The sequence below is a fragment of the Triturus cristatus genome, chromosome 1_2, assembly GCF_964204655.1.
Source record: "Triturus cristatus chromosome 1_2, aTriCri1.1, whole genome shotgun sequence".
NCBI classification, from domain to species: domain Eukaryota; kingdom Metazoa; phylum Chordata; class Amphibia; order Caudata; family Salamandridae; genus Triturus; species Triturus cristatus.
Window position 1 is genome coordinate 1057053678 of NC_140580.1, and position 22635 is coordinate 1057076312.

At 46.9% G+C, this 22635-nt stretch overlaps 1 protein-coding gene across 1 annotated transcript in view; it reads left to right on the forward strand.

The window, feature by feature from the left end:
- The window catches only part of DBH (dopamine beta-hydroxylase), a 451213-nt gene that overhangs the window by 85778 nt on the left and 342800 nt on the right, over positions 1-22635 (forward strand). The window contains exon 4 of the mRNA XM_085612530.1: positions 15158-15334. Within this exon, the coding sequence (XP_085468656.1) occupies positions 15158-15334 (177 nt within the window). The remainder of the gene's footprint in view (positions 1-15157; positions 15335-22635) is intronic.

Sequence of the window (22635 nt, forward strand, 5' to 3'; positions counted from 1 at the left end):
TGTTTTATTGTATCCTACTTGCAAGAAGAGAGATCTGCAGGAAATGGAAGGATCCACTGCCACCCACCTTGCTAGACTGGCGTTCATCAGTACTGCGAACGTCAAAAACGGACCTAGTAAGATCCGGTAATCCCGAAAAACGAGATTTTTGGCACCTTTTGAATTGGTCCTAGGTGTGTGATTGGGGTTTTTTTTTTTTTGTTTTTTTTTTCCCCACCTTCCGATGATTAACGCTGCTTGGTCTGCTCTCCCTCCTAGATATAGATATACCCAGAACATGGTTTCCACAATCGATCATGGGTATTCAATAGCAGCAACATTGCCCCTACATGGATTAATATCTCGTGGTGCATCCTCTGGAGAGTTTTTGAATAACACTGAGTGCTATCCTTGCTTGTGATAGCACTACCAGTTTACCTGTGACAGTGTATTTAATTTTTCTCTTCTCTCCTAGAGCTACAATGCGACTTTCCAAGGGCAAAATGAGGACAAAGAAAAAAAAAAAAAAGGGAAAAAAAAAAAGATAATGCGATCTTGCGGGATGGTGTATTGAAATAATTTTAATATTGCTATTAATTATTCAGTCATTTCTCCTTTGCTCTTCTGACTGGGGTAGATGTATATGTTACAGATTAAAAGACTAGGATTGCGAAAATTACTTTGCGTTGTTGATTGAGGAGGGATTGAAAGTTTAACGCATTGTACCCATGTTAGTCCCAGATCTATGTGTTCTTAGTGCAATCGTAGGTGGGTTACTTTGTATGTGGAGAGGCCACCTGCAGCTCTGCCTTCCTTGGATCTTTTTGATGCTTCTTGTGAAACTCCTTGAAGCCTGTCATTGGAAAAGGTTGTTCTGCCCAGGTTTTATGTTAGAGTAGGATATCAAAATTTTGAATGTAGGTTATTAAATCGGTCTCCCCCGCCTAACTTCGGATGCTGTTCACGTTCCAAGTGTTTTGGACAACCAGGGGACCCAAGAGGCAATAGGTTAGGGACCTTGTGTGTGTAGACAATTTCTAAAGACAATGGTCCCTAGACAGTTTACGAATTTAAAGCAAACGGTAAACATATGCTAGATAGACTATATGTTCTTTGTCCAGCCACACAGGATTTTAATGATTAAATAAATGCATATAAGGGAAATCAAGTACAAATTTTAGTAGGACACAACCTGCGTCCAACTCACAATCATAGACAAACAACAAGAATAGGGGAAAGGGTTTTCTCAGGCAAGGGGAAATTGTCTGCACATCATACAAGGTAACAGACTAGAATCGCATGAGAGTACCATCGCACACTACAATCCACAGTGTTTATGCATATGGTATACAGAGTGTCAACGACGTTTCGATCCCTAGGGCAAAATCATGGGATCATCTTAAGAAAAATAATTATTTACATGCCTGTGTACGAACAATTCTAGACATTCAATTTATGCATGTCACATATCGCTTTTAACTTTTCTGACATGCATAAATCGAATGTCTATACCATATGCATAAACACTGTGGATTGTAGTGTGCGATGGTACTCTCATGCGATTCTAGTCTGTTACCTTGTATGATGTGCAGACAATTTCCCCTTGCCTGAGAAAACCCTTGCCCCTATTCTTGTTGTTTGTCTATGATTGTGAGTTGGACGCAGGCTGTGTCCTACTTGAATTTGTACTTGATTTCCCTTATATGCATTTATTTAATCATTAAAATCCTGTCCGGCTGGACAAAGAACATATAGTCTATCTAGCATATGTTTACCATTTGCTTTAAATACGTAAACTGTCTAGGGACCATTGTCTTTAGAAATTGTTCACGTTCCAAGAGCACAGTGTTAGAGGATAGTGGGTATTGATGTTGTCCCTATGTTACTGCCTTTATGGTTCACTCCTACCATCTTGGGTGGATCCCTGTGAGGTTTACAGGGAAACATGCCTCATGTAACTGGGAGCACCTGGGGCCGTACTTTGAGGGATGTTTAAATTCTGTGGTCTAAGAAAAGTTTGCTCTCTTCAGTACCCCACAGATAGGGGGCTCACTCGTCAAGAGTTGTTTTGGTTGGGGGTGAAGAGGGCTGGGGTATAGCTCTGACACTGATCTTCTTAATTTAATGCCCCATTTAGAGAAGCAATCGTTTTGTTTCCATACCTCCATGGCTATCTTTGGGTTGGTGCGGGTGACAACCGTTATTTCACCTCCTGACATTGTTGGGTTTGGTTTGAAGTATTTCAGTTGGTATTTTTCTGTGTCAGATTGTTGGAGGGCCTCATACATTGCCCATTGTTGTCTTTCTAGGTTTTGCTGGAATTGGTCTGAACCTGCCATAGGTGGTAGTGGTGGACTGGGCTCAATAGGGGCCGTGGAGGCTTGCTGTCTTGTTAATAATGCTTGACTTGGGTCGGTCGAGGGTGGCATGATTCGTGATCTTGATGAGACTAAGTGAGTCGGTTGTTCTGGAAGAGTTGACTGTTGCTAACCATCTGCTTCTCCTCCTTTTGCCCCTGTGAGAAAGGCAGACACAAGCTTGTTAGTTAATCCAGTTATGCCGATTTCTCCCCCTTCCACAACATGGATAAAGCTAATCACACCAATTTTCCAGGATGGCTTTGAACTACCACCTGGCCTTCAGAGTAATTACCTTGGCCATGCAGTGTAGTTCAAATCCCTAAGTTCATTAGGGCTGACAAAGGGAACATTGCAAAAGAGTAAAATAATAAAGGAGCACACGTGTGCCAAAATAAATATTTTATTTGTGCTCATGACTTTTTTAATCGTCGAAAAAGCAATGTCAGTAATTTCTCTGTGTTTAGTCAATCTAAAATTAATATTTTGTGCAGTTCCCCCCCAATTCTAACTACTGTGACGCCAGAGGTTCCCAATATAGTAAAAAAAAAAGTGGACTTTCTTTTTGGTTGCTCAATAAAGTTATAATGCCTGCATGATATGTAACCAATGTATTCAGGGCCCCTTCTAGGAAAGTATACTCGTGGCCAGGTACCCTGTTGAGTTGAACAGTAATCCTTCTCGCTCAGCTCGCACCTGTGTACATCGGTGTGTGCACACATTTGAAATTAACCAGTGCAGACCGACTGACCTCAGATGCGTAGCAGTCAGTCATATTTTCAAAGGCAGGAACTGATGGTTATCACTCAAATCAATTTCAGCAGAACCTTACAGTGGGTAAGACTTCACTTTTGTGTCTCACACACATTACAGATCCCAAAGCCAGGCAGCCCAAAATCAAAACATCTGGGTGGGATTCAGCAGACCAGGACCTACTTCAGACATGTTGCAATCTAAAAGTGAGAGATGGCTTGAATGTCCCTGTGGAGCCACCCTCATCAGCACATTCTGATGGTGAAGAAGGCCCTGCTTTGAAACTTAACCCTCGCCAGTCTTGTAAAATGATGTTCTGGCACAGTACGATACAGAATATGTGGAAGTATCCACCATCCGGTAGGGCACAGACAATGCTACTGCCATTGTCATGGCACAAAGAGATAATTCAGTCCCCTTGGTCGTAAGCATTGAAGTTTAAAATGATGTTGGTAGTTGTGTGTGCTTCCTTCTTGCTGAACATTACAATTTTAGAATGCTGGTGAATGCCTTTCATGGCATTATGGATGCTCATGACTGCCCTGACACCAAGCACCAAGATCGAGACCCAGAGGGGGGTGGTGCTCTTGTAATCAGTAGCCTGGTTACTGCTCCACATTCCCCATCAGATGGAAAGTGTGCACTACCATTGTCATACATGTACTTACAAATAATTAAGGTATTTTTTAGGAGGCGTGGCATGAAACAATTTATCGACAGTAGTCTGCTTTTCTGCTGGCAACATAATTTACCACTGTAAAGTGGTGGTGACTGTAATCCTGAACATAGGTGCTTACACTCATCAACAACCACAGGGTGCTCTTCACCTCCATCATCTCTAGCGCACAGCGAACTAGGCGTCCCTGAAACTTTATTTGCTTTGTCTCCCTCAGCACTGCAGCTCAAGGAACAGTCACTGTCATCCTCATCTCTAGGGGGTTTGCTGAAATCAGGGACTTGGACTTAATTTTCTTGGAGGAGATGTAGAAAATGTTTACCAAGCAACCTCCTATTCTGCTACAACTTTACAGGTGTCTACGTTTTGCTGTTATGCTTGCCAAAACTCCTCCTGTGTAACCTATAAAGAAGTGTTTTTTCTGATAGTTCAGTGAAGTTGCCAGAGGCTACAGGACCACCTCCTATTCCTCAGAAACAATGGGTGCACTAAGTACATTACACTGTGCACTGCACCCCAATAAAATAAGTGGTTTGATGTCCAACAGTGTGTCAGCTGGTGTTGGCCTGTTTTAATCTGTCAGTGACACTAGTCACTCTCCTGGCCTATAACAGTAATAGGAAAGCAGCAGACTGAAAGCCTGTGAAGATTGCTGTCGCCTCCATGAAGCCCGGCACACAGTGGGCGAGGCCATGACGTAAGAACATCCCCATGTTTGGAAATAACCCATGACCAATCACTAGGCATACGACAGACAGGGCACCCGCAGGAGCTTTGAAAGAAATGATGGAATTCAGTATAAATATCGGTGGCGTTCAGAGAAGCCCTTTTGTAATGAACCTAGGATGCAGCAAGACTATGAGACAAGTAGCAGAAGAATGCAAGGAAGGTGTCTGTGTGATGCACAAACAAGACTCTAACCACACCAGACCTCAGCAGGCAAACTGGAAATAAGCAGGACATTCTTAGAAAATATCTATAGCTCAAATGACAGAGAAAGCAAATAAACTAGTCAAGGGGCACACACCCACGTACTAATGGGCACACACACAATTGCCCTCTAGATTTACAACATGGTGGCCCAGACCAGCAAGTGCATGAAGAAATACATGCAGGGTATGAAAAAGTAGCCTGGGACAGCACATTTACATCCATGCAAACCTCTGCACAAAGTAATAAGAAATGACGACCCGTGCAGCACAAAAAAGTACCCTTTTTTCTGCCACCAGGAACCAACTATCCTCTGGTCTCAACCTGGGCCGGCACTCCGGTGCATGCCACGAGCTTGTACAACAGCAAACAAAAGATATATTGCATCTTTCAAACAAACAACAACTCACTTGGTTACCCAAAACAATGAAGGGGATGCCACAGAAAAATGAAGCTGTCCTGTGTGATCCTTTCCTTACAGTATCCAAATCCAAAATGGCTGGGCAGTGTGAGAGAAATCAGGACAACAGCTAGAGAATGTCATGCCAGTTAGTACTTGCTGTTCTCTTTGTCTTTTTTTAGTGATGTACTGAAACAAATTACACATGAGGCAAGAGAAACGTGTTCCATTTATTCATCCATATTCTGTAAAATGCAAAGAAAACGCTGCAAAAGCAACACGTGTCACACATCCTGGACCAGATTTACTAAACTTTCACTCAACATAACGCAGAAGGGGAACTTGGGGGCATATCACCAAGGGCCGGCGATAATTATCACTCAGCTCTCTTAGCGTGAGGATAATTATCGCCGGCCAACTCAGAATTTTATCGCGGAGATAGCGTGCTATTAGCAACTCTTATTGACACAACTTTTGGCGATAGCTTGCTGATAGGGCCTCACATGCTTAGCCATGATATCCACCATCCATAGGATATCATGGCTAAGTCAGTTTAAAGCAGGCGTAAGGAAAGTAGCGATAACAGAGGTTATCGCTACTTTTCTTGTTGCTATGCTAGTTTGCGTGAGGCTTGATAATAAGAGAAATGTCACTTAGCGACATTTCTCCCAATATCCTGGGGAGGAGCGCCCACTTTGCATCTCATTAGAGATGCAAAGATGGGCGTTAAGGGAAATGGCGATAAGGCAAGGTTTCACGCAATAGCATGACCTTGCTGATAAGGCAATAAAATTATCGCCGCTTTTCGACCGAAAACGGACGCAAAAGCGCCGATAACTTTTTATCGCCTGCTTGCTGATATGCCCCTTGATGCACTGTGTTGCATGAAATGGCAAGAACATTACTAAGATATGGAACCCTTCTGCTCTCTCCTTGCACTGGGGTACATGTGGAAACCTAACAACAACACAGGCACCCTTGCACCATGAGGCAGGAACAGATTGGAGCTCTGTGAACTACAGTAAGCCTAATATTCTGGTAATAAGTAAACCCACACTTGAATTATGCACACTTTGATCACCTCTAGTTTATACTTTTCCTGTTCCATCAAGGGTAAATGACCCACAGTGTTTTAAAGCACTATTGCATAAGCTCCCCAGTCAATAAGATTGGGGGAGGGGGGGGAGTTTGAGCTTTAGATTCCTCAACAGTCATGCTGGGATATCTTGTTAAAATACATTATACAAGAAGCAGGACATGAGAGGGGTTTAGGGAGCAGTGGAAAGAGAGAGGAGAGCGTATGGTTAGGGGCACTTAAGCTATAACACAGTGGGCCTGATTGCAATGTCGGTCGGAAAGCCTCCGACCGCTGGTCAGAGGCGTTCCGACTGACATGGTAGGTTTAAAATCCGACAGCCATATTATGATGATGGCGGTCGGAGTTTAAACCAGCTGGGGAATCCACCATGGTTCTGACAGGCACCAGGAGCCAGTCGGAAAGCCCTCATACTCCCATAAGATTATGATATCGGTTTTCAACAGCCAATCCATGTTGGCCTTTCGGACATGAATTGTCTGTCGGAAACTGACTGTGGGGGCCCCTAGCAGAGCCCCCCACCCACCTGGCCCTCCGCATTTGTCCCTGGGAGGCACCCATGGTGCCCCCCCCCCCCCAGCATCCCTGCACTGTGTGGCAGGCTCCATGAGGTTGTTTAAAAATGTCAGTTTTTCAATGGGAGCTTGTGCTGCGGATGGCTTCAGCCCGCCGCGCAAGCTCCCAATGAAAAATAGAAGTTTGCAACTGCACCGTGTGCGGTCGCATCATAATTACGCGGCCGGAACTGCTGGCCTATGGTCGGGAGGTTCCTTCCACGAAACGTGTCGGTCGGAGGCAACTCCATCTGACATCATAATGAGGACCAACATTTTCTAACTAATCAACATTTTGTAAGACCTTCAAAACAGAGACGAGAGAGAGAGAGAGAGAGTGTGTGTTTGTCCCTGTAGGCATGAAAACATGGCTGGAAAAATCCGACACCCACTTCATCATCCCTGACTGAAACCGAGCTATTTACTCCAGAATACACCTTTTTTGGGTTGGTGTAACACCCCATACACCCCCTCCCAAAGCTAGGCTTCTGAACCTCCCCAAGATGGTTTCAATGGCTTGTTGGGGGGAGAGGGGAGCGCAAAAAAAAAAAAAAAAAATTCTCCTTGTATCTCCCAAAAGAACATCTCTGACAAACCTGACAAGACGATCGCACTGATTACTTCCAGCCACCGTCAGCAGGGACACTGAGGTACTTTAATCATCGCGAGACACAGCCGGAGCTGGATTCCTAAGGACAGTAGCAGGAGGGTTGTGGGAGCTGTCTACTGGCTGATCACTCAGCAGGGGAGCTCAGCAACCCCCCCCCCCCCCCCCAGCAAGCCCCTGTGCTCATGCTCTGCATGTCTAATGCTGCAGAAGCTGATGACATTGTGTAAGGCGTCCAAGAAGAGTCATTGTAAAAAGCAGTGGAATCAGGCGTCTGTTCGCAACTGCTGTGACGTCACAGCAGTGAGTAACCACTTTGATTATATCCTGATGTGATGTAATAGTGCCTTGATGGGAGGGAGAGCGCAGCAGAATGGGCAGATCGGAGGGGTAGGCAGAGGAATACAGGTCGATGTTTCTATTTATATTTGAAACGGATGGATGATACTGAGGAGGCTGGTGATGGATGACAGAAATTCATATTTTTGACAATATTTTAAATAGGACGACGGCTATGTTAAAGAACGCCTGGGAGGCTGGCAGTGGACGAGATAAATTGTTTTGTGGCGAGACAGTGGAAATGTATTGAGGTTGATGACAAGAATACAGTAAACCCATCAATTCGTTTTAATTTGTAAAGTTTAAAACTTGCCTTCTGTATATTAAGTTGCTCTACATCAGGTCGGGCGTTGCACTTGATTCTGCATTTCCTCCATGTAATGATGAAAAAAAATCTGGTAAAGTTCCATGTGACCAGAATCAATGTCTGGAAGACCAAGGGGCATATTATCAAGCACGGCGTTAAAATTATCGCCGCTTTAGCGGCAGAAAACTGCTGCTAAAGCGGCGATAATGGGCTTGATAATATGCCGCAGAGAATTCCAATAGAAGCCCATGTGGACACCAGAACATGGGCTTCTATGTGAATTATCAAGGGCATATTATCAAACCCATTATCGCCACTTTAGCTGCAGTTTTCTGCCGCTAAAGCGGCAATAATCTTAACGCCGTTTCTTGATATTATGCCCCTAAATTTCTTATTTTGGTCAAAATCCCAGCACCTAACTCAATTCGCACAAAACCTGTGATTTCAAATCGGCATTCCAACTGCAAATAAGTTGCTCCCTCAGGATACCACATAACCCATTTCTCATCCCTTACTTTGCTTGTCTACGAGAATAGCTCATTGAGTGGCGTAAAGATATATGTAACATCTTGCAGGTAATAAAATCAGTGGTGCCAAATTCTGTATTACTATGTTTTTTTCCTAGGATTGCCACATAATAGCTCCTCCTGTATATAAAGGGGCTTATTTACAAGTCCCATGCGCCGCCAGTGCGTCACTTTTTTTGATGCACAGGCAGCAAAGTGTGCTGGCTCATATTCACAAGGCCACGCAAAGTCACCCTGCATGACTTTTTTTGGTCTTGTAAATAATGACCCTTTTCATGCATCACATTGCGTGGAAGGGGCGTGCCATGGGTGCTGTTGTGGGTTTTCCAACACAACACCCATGGATTCCCAGATTCACAACATTTCATAAACCTGGAAATGCATCAGAATTCTACGCCTCCCCAGGGGAGGCATAAGGAGGCACAAGAAGAAATACTTTTACTTTTCCTCATGTTTTCCTCTTTCAATGCTTGCTGCATTCTGCATCCCACATAGAAAGAGGCCAATGCCATCAATGATTGTTTTTGTGCAGGAAGGTGTTCCTTCCTGCACAAAAATAATCATACCCACAATGCAGGCACCTTTGCAACATGACGCTAGGATTCCTGCATCGGCACATGGCAGCCAATTGTGCACCATCGCAGAGGAAAGCACAGGGATTCGTCATTTTGTTGTAAATATGACACATCCCTGTGCTTTTTAAAATGATGCAGCTTGGGGCAGCAAAATGGCTTGCGGCGCCATGCTGCATCATTTTGTTGGAAATGAGGCTCAAAATATCTGAATGAACCATATCAACATTCGAGCTGAACATCACACCCTATTAACTTTTGATTCAGAGCTAATCAAGTCAGGTTGAGCACTGTTCTGCTTCTCAATGCCAGGAAAGGTGCAACACTTTCCAACTGAGGTTTAACTACAGAGATCCAAATGGAATGGGTGTCCCATAAGTCAGAAATATAGGGCCTTATTTATGAAGGCCTTGAGACAGCTGTTGCATCACTTTTCGTGCCGCAGCAACGGCGTAAACAATGCACCACATTGCGCTATTTTTACAAGGTGACGCATCTAGGCAGATGTTTCACCTTGTAAAGCCCTGCGCCACATTATACCTGCATCAGGTACAATGTATGCAGGGTGGGTTTTCCCACGTAATAAAGGGTTGTAGAAGTGTCGCAGTGATATCTACAAGATTTCACTGCAACACTTCTAGGACGTCCCTTCTTCAAATTCTTACGCCTACCTCATGGCAGGCGTAATGATAACGCAGTGCCATAAGCACAGGCCTACCCCATGCATTGCTGGAGCTGTGTCATGCTTGCGACACACCTCCAGCAATGCATGACTTTTGCACTGACAGATACGTCAGGATTCCTGACGTATCTGTCATTCCTTGCGACATGGAGCGCTGTAGATTAAATAGAGTACATCCATCAATCCATCATGTCGCAAGTAGGGCTCAGTGAAAACTGTTGCATCACTGTTTTAGCACAGCGATGCAACAGTTTTCATAAATGAGGCCCTGAGTGATTGTTGTATGGTGCTCCTTCAGTAGAGGCCCAAATATGTAGCTAAGTTTTCGAAGGATATTAGTAATGGAAGTGATTGAGTTGCACTTTTCTTCAATTAAGGGACCCCAGTTTATCATCAAAAGAAATTTACAGATGTGTATAATTATAAAGCCTTCCAGCTTCATACTCCTGTTATATCAATACTTACTCAAAGCATCATTGAAAAAAAAACATAGTTTGGCGCTTTCCATATTTTTGTATATCCTAATAAATGATCCAATTTTCTTTGCACATCTATACAATAAGGTCAAAAAGCAAATGGTAGCCACTATAGTACGAAGCCGCCAGCCTATCAAGAACCAGACTAGGTGGAAAACACTTAACTTCCTGCAACACACTATCTATATCACACATGTTGAAAATGGTGAAGCAAGAACAGAGCCCTCACAATCTCCTACAACATAAAATATATAGGGAAGCCTGCACAACTGGCAAAATTAAGATGGAAGTTTGACCAAAATTTTACATTTTTAGTTTCTCAGTACAGGTCAGTAATGTGCTATGGAGCCTTTTTATTCTGATTAAGGGGGAACAAACCAAGGAGCAAATAAGGAAATCGTGTAATTCGCTGGTCCGGAGGAAGTCTAAAAAATCAGTTTATTGGCTGAGAGAAATCAAACAAAGGATAGGTGTTTCAAACAACTGAAAAGGTTTTGAACTGTGTTTTGAATAACTTCAAACATATATATCTAAATCAGTAGCGTTGCTAGCCCTATGGCCGCCCGTGGCAGTCCCTGCATATGCCGTTTGAAGAGCGTGGGGGGTGCTGGCAAGATTCAGGGGCAAGTGCCTCCCCACGACGGCGGCAATATGGGTGGTGTATGATTGCCCCCCATGAGATGGCAGGTAAGAGCGAGAGGAGCCCGCCTCCCCCAAAACTCATGCCCCCCAGGGCGGACTTACCCCCTGTCCCCCCTTGCTATGCCACTGATCTAAATTCAAGACAAAAGATCCTTGACAGAGGAGACATGGCAGCCCTCATTGTCCTAGACCTCTCTGCAGAATTTGACATGGGCACACACCCCAATCCCATCAGGCACCTGCACGAGATTGAATTCCAATGATGTGCTATCCGCTGGATCTGCTGCTTCTTAATAGATAGAACTCCAGCTGTCAGCCTGGCACCTTACTTCTCAGAAGGCCGCAAACTCATTTGTGGAGTGTCTCAAGACTCATCGCTCAGCCCCACCCTATTCAACGCATAGATGATCCCTCTGGCCAAATACACATTAAATGACATGACAATGGTAAAAGCATAAAACCCTTTCTAAAAGGTCCAGCCGGGTGCTGTGGTCTAGTATGGACTCCAAATCTGGTCTAGAACCCTGAAAATGTGTAACCAATAGAAGGCAGAATGCAGCAAGGATAACATCAAGCTTACAGTAAAGGGAACTGAGGGAGTGATAAAAAGATGAACATCACAGTAGGCCAGGGGTGAACTATACGGAAGTGAGATAAACCCACCAACTCACAATGTTGTCAGAGAAAGTGTGATTCTCCCATTAGCATTTTATACCATTTCTGCCTTAGGTGACTCAGAAGTGCAACCTCAAAATGTGGCAAAGCACAGAGTCCCCATGCAAGATAGCCCAAAGAAAGATGTTAGCCGATATCTATATTACACCGCTGTGCTACTTTAACCTCTTTGTCTCCCCAAAATGACTGCCATACGAGCACAACAATGATTTTCCAAGCACTGGCAGACTGTGCGTAGTCTCCACAGATGCCAGAGACCCTGCCCACCCTCGACGAATCCTTCCCTCAGGGGCAGCTCTCTGCACCTATGTGGGCATGTGCAGCCTAGCGCAATACTGGGACTGGTACTGATTCCTGACTGTACACCCCATCCCAGAAGTACACCCAGGTTTGGAGGGATATATAGAGAAAAACGAATAAACTAGTCCGGGAGCATGCACGAAAGAAGAGGGTTCCAGGATCTCTCAGGTGGACCCTATTCTTTCCGAGAAACCAAAAACTGCAACTATGGATGCCTGAGTCAAGAATGGCATTAATTTCTTTTTCAATCTCATCATTCACAGCAAAAGGAGGAGGAGGAAGAGAACCCCCCTAAGGAACTACAGGAATGGGTTCCACAAGAGAAACATGGAAACACTATTGTGGAGGATAAATCGGCCGAGCAGCCACTAAATTATCCACCTGTGAGATAGAAAAGGGCCTCACAGAGCAAGGGGCAGCCTTGGAATGATGACCTGGGTTACTGTAGGTAGTGTGTAGAAAGGCAGACTCAGGGCCTGAACTCCAGTTTGTCCAACGTGTTATTCTGTCACAACATGACAGATATCCTGTCCGCCTTATTTATAGTGCACAACATCCTATTGTGCTTGAAATAGGGCAGATGGTATATATAGCTTGTTCTGACAGTGTAACCCATTTGCCGGCCTTTGCCACCATCCTGATAGTCAGGGGAAGGACGATGGGTGTCTGCTAGCACAGCTTTGGCAGCATTCAATGAAGAGATGGCAGATTCACCAGACAATGAGTCACTGAAGGAAATGAAGTAGATAAACCAAATGGCAGCAATGGAGGATTAATGCCAATGTACAGAACAAGGGTGAATAGGGAAGAGAATTGTAGAGCCAATTATCATGACAAATTCTGCCAGTGCAGTCCATGGGACCCAAACCATTTGATATTGAGCGAGTACGCCGCGTACTATTCAGCTGCTTGACTTACTCTTTCCATCTGTCCAGCTGTTTGAGATTGGTAGATAACTAGACTTACGACCAACAGTGCCTAACAAGCCTAAAAGAGCTGACCATGCCATCAAGAAGAACTTTTATAGAACAACCTATTTAAAAAAAACTGTGGCACATAATGGAGATGAAGGTAGGGTATGAAGAGGTTTGAAATGAGCCCCTTTTTAGAATATATCTATCGCAACTAGGAATACCATACAAGAAACATATATCGGCAAATCAATGCCGAAATCCATATAAATTATGGATTTTTCCTGAGATGGAGTGGACAGATGCATGATTAATTCTGCTGGCTTTGCATGATTCAAATCTTAAAAGTAGGATTGAACATTGCTTTAGATCTTGTTGAAGATTTGACTAAAAAGAATTGCTGTGTAATTTGATCAAATGTACATGTATACCCTGGATGGACATCTACAGGTGCTTCATGACACCACTGTTATTTTCTTGCTTGTAATTATTCGGTCTGTAAAAAGACTTGCTTGTTTCTATAAGCAATTAGACTGATAAGGTTCTTGTCCATGCCATTCTGTACAGTCTAACTGTTGAGTACCCAGTTTATACTCATTCTGATTAAATACTATTCTAATGAAATCAAAATGGCGAAAAAACAATTTAAAGAAGTTTCATTTTGATGAAATAGCACTTGACGAAAATATGATGAAAAAAGGTTTATAAAGTAAAAGCCTAATTTAGAGTATGGCGGATGGGTTACTCTGTCCCAAACGGGATGGATATCCCATCTGTCTTATGACAAGTGCCATACAAAATAATGCACTTGTTGTAAGACAGACGTGATAACCGTGACTTTTGTGACAGAGTAACTCATCCGCTAATCTCTAAATAGGCCCAAAAGCAATTAACTTAATTTGATTTAAAATGCTTCTGAAACACGTGTGTAATATAGAATAAGGCACCAGGCTGCATTACACAGCCTGGTGAGGAACATGCAAAGGCTCCCTGTCCCCAGCTGAGCGCCAAACCACGGCGCTCAGACCAATCACAACGCTGCAATGCAGCATTGTGATTGGCTCAGGGGACACTGTGCTTCCTCCTGCCTCCTGCTGCCAAACCAGAGACAGGAAGAAAAGGATAGAGAAGAGGCGGCGGCTGGCAGTCACAGGTGTTTTAAAAAAAACTTTTTTCGTCCTCCACTCCACCACCCGGGTCCGGTAGCAGCCGCTACTGCACGGAGTGTGGGGTCTATTTTCCTCCCCAGTGAGGACCGATGTGGGACAAAATTGCAGAGATGAAGAAATTGACATATTTGCCGTCATTACTTACTCCTATTTTGGGGAACCCTGGTTTTATACTGGCCTTTGAGTTAGAATATTTTGGCAAATGGTGGCAGCAATCTCTAATGGAGATTAAGAAATCTTCTGGTCCTGCATTGGATCACTCAGTCCATTGAGCCACTCACTTTTATTCAGAAATTTACAAACGCACACAGTGCTAGACACAGCTATCAAAAACCCCGAAGTCTGAAAATGGTGGGAAGAAGACATTCGGAGCATAATCACAAGCAAAGAATGGGAGGAGATATGCCATAGAATATGGAAAACCTGTAGAAGTGCAACAGGCAAGGAGCAGAGTATGAAGATAACAGCATATTGAACCTCTCCTAGAATCCACAGCTGGGCCCCAAGAAAAGGAGGCTCTTGCTGGAGGGGGTACAGAGAGTCAGGCACTGTGTTGCACCTCCTCTGGAGTTTCTCAAAATTGACTAAATACTGCTCAATATTTATATATTGATGAGATCTTTGATACCCAGATTCTCGGACTCCCAGCCTAATACTGCTTAAGTATGAGTTTAGGAACTCAAGTGGGAGTCTATATTTAACCTTGACCATACATAGGAACATAACCGTGTGCAGGAGGTTAGCCAGAATCAACTTAATAAACTTCATGCACGAGATTAACCAGGACATATAGAGCTCTTAGAATGTTTCTCTATTGTTGCATTGTAAATTACAGGTGTTACAATTATAATAATCAATAAAAAGATAATGAAAGTAATTGTACTGCTCATGAAAAGCTGTGCTTGTACAAAATGGGATTCAACCTTGCACATACTGGTCTCATTGTGGAATGTGAAACTGACATGGTATAGCATATTTCTTTCTACACTGTGCACTGTAAGGTGTGGTTCACCGAATATACTATATGGCACAATCATATACGTCAACAAAATAGTTGCTGTAGTGAATGGGATGATGGCACTGTGTCTGTCTTGTAGTGAGTAGATTTGATGATAACCATGGTGGCTATTCTGTTGATGATAAGGAGGGTGGCGGTAATACGATTCTGGTGATAGTTTTAATGATGATGCATTTTGTCTTCCCAGTATGAGCCCATCATTACCAAAGGCAATGAGGCTGTGGTCCATCACATGGAGGTTTTCCAGTGTTCTGCCAACTTTGACACCTTTCCTCAATACAACGGGCCGTGTGACTCAAAGATGAAACCAGAGCGCCTCAACTTCTGCCGCCATGTCCTGGCTGCATGGGCCATGGGTGCTAAGGTTAGTGAATCTTGGCTATTACACAATAACCATATTATACCACCACACCACACACTTTGAACACCCCCACAGACATGTTTATGACTCTCATATTTCATTAGTTTGTGAATTTTAATTTAACTTACCTGTCATTTAAACGTGCCCACATATGCTCAGAATGTACTCCATAAGAATGGCGAGCACCAACTTTCCCATTACTGCCGAAAGTGATGGTTAAGTTAGTATAGAGATATTGTCTCGCATAGATTATGTAAAAAGCTGGGTCATAAATTATGTGTCATGCCTCTCCACTGAACCATATCAGGGGCATATTAACAAGGAACAGGGCAAATTAACGCTAAGGGCGCTCAGCGTTAATTTTTTTAACGCCCGCTATCGCTGGATAATATCGCCCGGTTATCACGTTATTAACAACGCTAACTGCCTAGGCGATAAAAAATCCAGCGATAGCGGCATTTTGGGAGGTTATCGTTGGTAATGCAGCGATAAAACTACAAGGATAGGGATATCCTTGTTGATAGCCCATGGTGGACTTAGCCATGTAATCCACCTCTGTTAGAAAACCCCGGGCAACCGGGGTTTAGCAGTCACCCGGGGGTTTCCCAACACACAAGGGGTAGCTTGGCTCGAGCGGTCGGGGGTCAGGCACCGTGTTAAGCGTACGTCACACCCTCACAATAACCATGCGTTAATCCGTTCCAAAAATGACTCTACACCGTAAAAATTTATGAAAATATATCTGTGTTTATCTTGTTTTCTCTTAGTTGCAGGTTAAATAAATAATAACACACTTACAGTAAACAAAGCTTCTTCTGTAAAAAGGGTAGGTCAAATAAATAAGCTCAGATCATAAATAATCAATGAATAAATAGATGTGCATAAAATACATAGGCAAATAAATACTGTGAGACAATAAATACTGTGAGACAATAAATACTGTGAGACAATAAATACTGTGAGACAATAAATAGGATAAATACAAAGAATACAATACTCTCAATAAATATAAGCCATCAGTACACTTTCAAATCAGGTCACATTTGTGAAGTACTAAGGGTTGATTTGGCCCAATCACAGCTTGTGGTTATGTGGATGGCCTGAGGGTGTCTCACCTAGCTTGGATAAGGCTGAGGCTAAAACTGAGGTAGATCAAGGGTAATCTAGGAATCTGGCTCTCCCAAACTACACAACCCCTCACACAGGTCACTGTATCAGTCTCAGTCCACCCCTGGCACTCCCAGGCTGGTCCTAACACCTCTCTAGCCCCTAGGATGGTCTCTTAGGGCTCCACAGGGCCTTAGGCGCCCTCTATTCCACTTACTGCCCTCTTTATGAACTTCCGACTCCGCCGGAGTCGTGTCGACGCCGTGAGGCGGTTCCGGTTCGATGTCGCTAGCCGGCCTCGGCTCGATGTCAGTTCTTGTCGACGCCGTGAGGCGGTTCCGGATCGATGTCGGCGGACGGCCTCGGCTCGATGTCAGTTCCTGTCGACGCCGTGAGGTGGTTCCGGATCGATGTCGGCGGGCGGCCTCGGCTCGATGTCGCTGGGCAGCCTCGATTCGATGTCGGTCTCCGGCGTCACAGGGACACGATCTCCCTACTTCCGGGTGTTTCCGGAGTGCGACCTCCACTCCCGACCTCCGGTGCTCTTCCCTTCAGGTTCCGGCGACTCCGGAGTGCGATCTCCACTCCCGACCTCCGGTGCTCCTTTCCTCAGGTTCCGGCGACTCCGGAGTGCGATCTCCACTCCCGACCTCCGGCACGATTCACCTCGGTCTCCGGCGACTCCGGAGGGCGGACTTCACTCCCCCGTCGACGCCGCACACTCTACCTCAGGTGACTTCCTCCTCGACCTCTGGTGTCTCCACGACCTCCGTCGGCGCCCTCTCTCGACCTCTGGCGGCTCCGGGTACGACGTCTGCTTTCCAGTCAGCGCCGCTTCTTCACCTCCGGCCCCAGGTCTCTAGGCTTCTCGGCGCCGGACTCCAGGAAGATACCAATAGACAGGTCAGGAACTTGCTGTTCTTTACTTTCAAGGCCTGTTCCGGCTGTTCAGGTCCTTGAATTGGTTCTTCTTGACTTTATACCACACAGGGCTCTAGGCTGGGCTCAGTCAGTAGGGACTAGTATCAAGGGTGGGTTTCTGAACCCCACTCCAGGCACAAGTTTCCACCCCTGCTGCCTCACTCCTTCCTCCTTCAGTGTTGTGCTGCTCTCCCTTCACCAGTCAGGTGCCAACTGCCAACTCCAACCGCCAACTCTGAGCTGGCTTCCCAACATTCTAAACCTGCCTCACACTGCCACAGGGTTCTAGAATGTTCTGGAAGGTACTAGTAGGTTCCAGTGATGTCACAGGTGACAATGGGTGGCCACCATTTTGTGTTTCAGGCCCTCAGACAGAAGTTCCAGGGGTAGGGAAAATGGCTCCCTGACCCTGCATCAACACTAAAAAGTCTGGTGGTTCCCAAAAAGGAAAAATACTAACAGGGTTTTGAGGCAAAAGTGGGACAAAATAAATAATGATGAGGAGGGACCACCCAAAGGGCTCACAGGTCTAACACGCGTCCCCCCCAGCTGAAAGTGGGATGATCTACCCAACCCCTTGGGAGTTCTCATCACTAAGGCGGAAATACCTTGAGAGACCGTCTGCATTGGCGTGGTCCACTCCAGGCCGATGTTCCACCTGAAAGTCCATTCCCTGTAGGGAGATAGACCACCTTAGCAACTTGGGATTCTCCCCCTTCATCTGCATCAGCCAACGAAGGGGTCTGTGGTCGGTCTGAACTAGGAAGTGCGAGCCAAACAGGTATGGCCGCAGCTTCTTCAGAGCCCATACCACTGCAAAGGCTTCACGCTCTATTGCACTCCACTTCTGTTCCCTGGGAAGTAGTCTCCGGGATAGGAAGACCACGGGTTGATCCAGACCCTCTTCATTGAGTTGCGATAACACTGCCCCAATGCCATGTTCCGATGCATCCGTCTGGACAATGAACTCCTTGGAAAAGTCTGGGGCCCTTAAGACCGGGGCCTCGCACATGGCTTGCTTCAGTTTTACAAAGGCCTGCTGACAAACCTCCTTCCAGACTACCCGTCGAGGTTGTTTCTTGGACGTAAGCTCCGTGAGGGGGGCCACAATGGTACCGTATCCCTTCACGAAGCGGCGGTAATATCCGGTGAGGCCCAGAAAAGCTCGGACCTCAGTCTGAGTCTTGGGGGGTTCCCAGGCCATGATGGCCTCGATCTTCGCCTGGAGGGGTTGCACCGCTCCCCTACCCACCAAGTGTCCAAGGTACACTACCGACCCCTGCCCGATCTGGCACTTGCTGGCCTTGATCGTTAAACCAGCTTGTCTCAGGGCCTGGAGAACAGCTTGCAGGTGACGCAAGTGATCCTCCCAGCTGTTACTGAAGACGGCTATGTCATCCAGATAAGCAGCAGAGAAACTCTCCATTCCAGTGAGGATCTGGTTCACCAGACGCTGAAACGTGGCAGGTGCGTTCTTGAGCCCAAAGGGCATCACACAGAACTGGTAGTGGCCTTTGGGCGTGGAGAAGGCTGACCTTTCCCTAGCTCCGTCAGTCAGAGAGATCTGCCAGTACCCAGAAGTAAGGTCAAAGGTACTTAGATATTGGGCAGCTCCCAGCCGGTCAATCAATTCATCCGCCCTTGGGATCGGATGAGCATCAGTTTTGGTTACTGAGTTCAGTCCCCGGTAGTCCACACAGAACCTCAGTTCCGGTTGGGCACCCGGTGGTGCGGCTTTTGGTACTAGCACCACCGGACTGGACCAGGGGCTGCTGGAAGGTTCGATCACTCCTAGCTCCAGCATCTTAGTGACTTCACTGTGAATGCTGGCCTTCACCTTGTCTGACATCCGGTAGATCTTGGACTTCACAGGTGGGCTGTCTCCTGTGTCCACATCATGGATGCACAGGTGAGTCCTACCCGGAACAAGGGAGAACAACGAAGAGTACTGTCCCAGGACCTGGCGGCAGTCCTCCTGCTGTTCAGGAGTTAGAGATGGGGAGAGAATCACTCCCTCCACCGACTCATCCTTCTCTTGAGACGCAAACAAATCGGGGAGAGGCTCGCTTTCCACGTCCTCTGCTCCGTCAGTCACCATCATCAAAATGACTTCGGGCCTCTCGTGGTGGGGTTTGAGGCGGTTGGCATGCAGCACCCGTAGGGGCTGACGAGGGGTCTTAAGATCCACCAAGTAGGTAGCCTTACCCTTCTTCTCCAATACCTCAAAGGGTCCTGACCAGCAATCCTGGAGGGCGCTAAGCTCTCCTGGTTCGATCACCCACACCTTCTGGCCAGGCTCCAATTCCACCGGGTGAGCGTTGTGGTCATACCACGCCTTCATTACTGCTTGGCTGGCCTCCAAGTTGTCAGAAGCTTGCTTCCACAACTTAGCCATTTGGCTTCGGAAGGCCAGCATGTAGCTCACCACGTCCTGGGGAAGCTTTCTGGGAGTTCTTTCCCATCCGTCTCTCACCAGGCTGAGAGGTCCACGCACAGGGTGCCCATACAAAAGCTCGAAGGGGCTGAAGCCCACTCCCTTCTGTGGCACTTCCCTGTAGGAAAACAATAGACAGGGTAGGAGGACGTCCCATTTCCTCCGCAGGCTTTCAGGCAGACTTCTGATCATGCCTTTCAAGGTTTTGTTAAACCTCTCCACTAGACCATTGGTCTGGGGGTGGTAAGGAGTTGTGAACCGGTAGGTCACTCCACACTCCTTCCACATGGCCCGCATGTATGCTGACATGAAGTTGGTCCCCCTGTCGGACACAACTTCCTTGGGAAAACCCACTCGGGTAAAGATTCCCATCAGGGCCCTAGCCACAACAGGTGCTGTAATGGTCCTCAGAGGTATTGCCTCTGGGTACCGTGTGGCATGATCCACCAGAACCAGGATAAACCTGTGACCAGCTGTAGTAGGTGGATCTAACGGACCCACAATGTCGATGCCCACCCTTTCAAAGGGGGTGCTAACGACAGGAAGTGGTTCCAGGGGAGCTTTCAGCTTCACCCCTGTTTTCCCACTGGCTTGGCAAGACACACATGTCCGGCAGTAGGTGTCGGACGACACTTTCATTTGAGGCCAATAAAAGTGTGGGACAAGACGGGCGAAAGTCTTGTCTTGCCCCAGGTGTCCTGCCAAGGGGATCTCGTGAGCCAATTCCAGTAGGAAGGCTCGGTAACGTTGAGGGACTACTAAGGCTCGTGACGATCCATGTAGGGGTGCCTTGGGTTCACTGTAGAGGAGGCCATCCTCCCAGTAAAGGTTGTAGTTCCCCTCAACGTTCCCTGCTGCCTGGGCTTCGGCCTGTCGCCTCAGTCTCTCAAGGGTAGGGCACTCCCTCTGGCCCCTGCAGAATTCCTCCCTGGTCGGCCCTCCCTCCACGTGCCACTCGGCCGGGATGGGTAGGTCCTCCAGTTTGGTAACATCCCCCACCGCGGACTCCTGGTCCACCACCTCCGGTGGCCTATCCGTCACACGGGGCGCGGATGCCGAGGCAGGCTCCTCCTGTCCTCGGTTCTTCCCTTGGTCAGCAGCCGGCTGTGCCTTTGTTCCAGTCTCCAGTCGAAACAAACTCCCTCTCCGGGTAGTCGCGGACCCTGTGCTAACACAGGCCCAGTCAGGTGTACCCAGCATCTCAGCATGAGTCCGGTATTCCACCTCCTTCCAAGCATTGTGCTCCATGTCATTCCCCAGTAGACAATCGACTGGCACGGCAGGGCTTACGGCAACTCGAAGTGAACCTGCAACCCCCTCCCATTCAAAGGGAAACTCGGCCACCGGATAGTGGCCGGTTCTGCCGTCAGCCATCGCGGCTGGGTGGAGTACATCGGGAATTACCTGCTCTGGAGACACCAGTTGGCTACGTACCATAGTCATACTGGCTCCTGTGTCTCTCAGAGCCTCCCCTCTTTGGCCGTTGATGGTGACCCACTGCCCATACTTTATGGTATTTGCGGGCACCTGGATCTTAGGAACCATCTCCCGTTCTCCCAGGGACACTAAAGTGACACCCGCCCACTCCCTTCCCTTAGTTAAGGGCATCTCCTCCCCGAGCACTGCACTAACTACTCCGGGGGCCTTTCCTCCAATGGGAGGGGGTGGTCTTTTCGGGCACTTCGCATCTCCCTTATAGTGTCTGAAGCCACCGCACTCGAAGCAATGGACAACCCTTGGCTGCTGACTCTGGCCAGGATTAGGGTTTCTGGGTGGGTTAGCCCTAGGGGTGAATCCTGTTCCCTTTCCTTGGAAGTTATTTTGGGGGCCTTTAGAGAACTCCTTTTTCTTTTCCCCTCCCTCTTTCTTCTGGGGGGCGCCCTGTCCGGCCTTTTGAGTATCCCCTCCAGTCCCCCTTGTGGACACCCGGGTACTAGCCCAAATGTCCGCCTCCTCAGCAAGCTTCCGGGGATTGGTCAGCTTGCTATCCACCAGGTGTTGACGCAGTTCAGGGAAACATTTTTCGAGCAGGTGTTCCTTCAACATTAAATCAAACAACCCCTCGTAGTCCCTCACCTCACTGCCCTGAATCCAACCCTCTAATGCCTTCTTTTCATAGTCCAGGAAATCCACCCAATTCTGTGTGCCCAGTTTGTGGCTACCCCGGAACTTCTGTCTGTACTTCTCGGGTGTTAGTCCAAACTTTCTTACGAGCGCCACTTTCATGGTGGGGTAGTGGGTCTGCTCCTCCTGCTCTAGGGCCAATAATGCATCCCTACCAGCTGGAGGCATGTATTTGTACAATCCCCTTCCCCAGTACTTCTCTGGCACCCCATGGGCCCTTAAAGAGACCTCATAGGCCGCTAGCCACTTGGCAATATCATCCCCTGCACTATAGCTAGCTACTATGTCTTTTGGAAGATAGGGTTTGGGTTCCCTAGTGATTTCTTTGTCTTTGCTGCCACCATTAGGAACAGTTTGTGCCCCGACTCGTAGGATCTGGAGATCTATTTCCCTCAGCCTCAACTCGTGAGCCATCCTCTGTCCCTCCTTCTCTTTCTCCAGCTCCGCCAACTTCCATGTGAGCTGTCTTTTCTCCCTCCGGTCAGTTAATTCTACTTCTGATAAGCCACCGCTAGAGACAGTGCTGCCCTTCCTGGAAAGTTTTCTGGGCCCCGCTAACAGGTTCCCCACCTCAGGTTGGTACAACCCAGCCCCCTCGCTATCAGGCTCTCCATCCCTGTCCTCCTGCTCAGCCTTACTTTCTCGTCGTGCCTCCCCCCAAGCCCTCAAGCTGGTCTGGAGTTCACCCTTCTTGGCACCTTGGGGACAATACACCCCC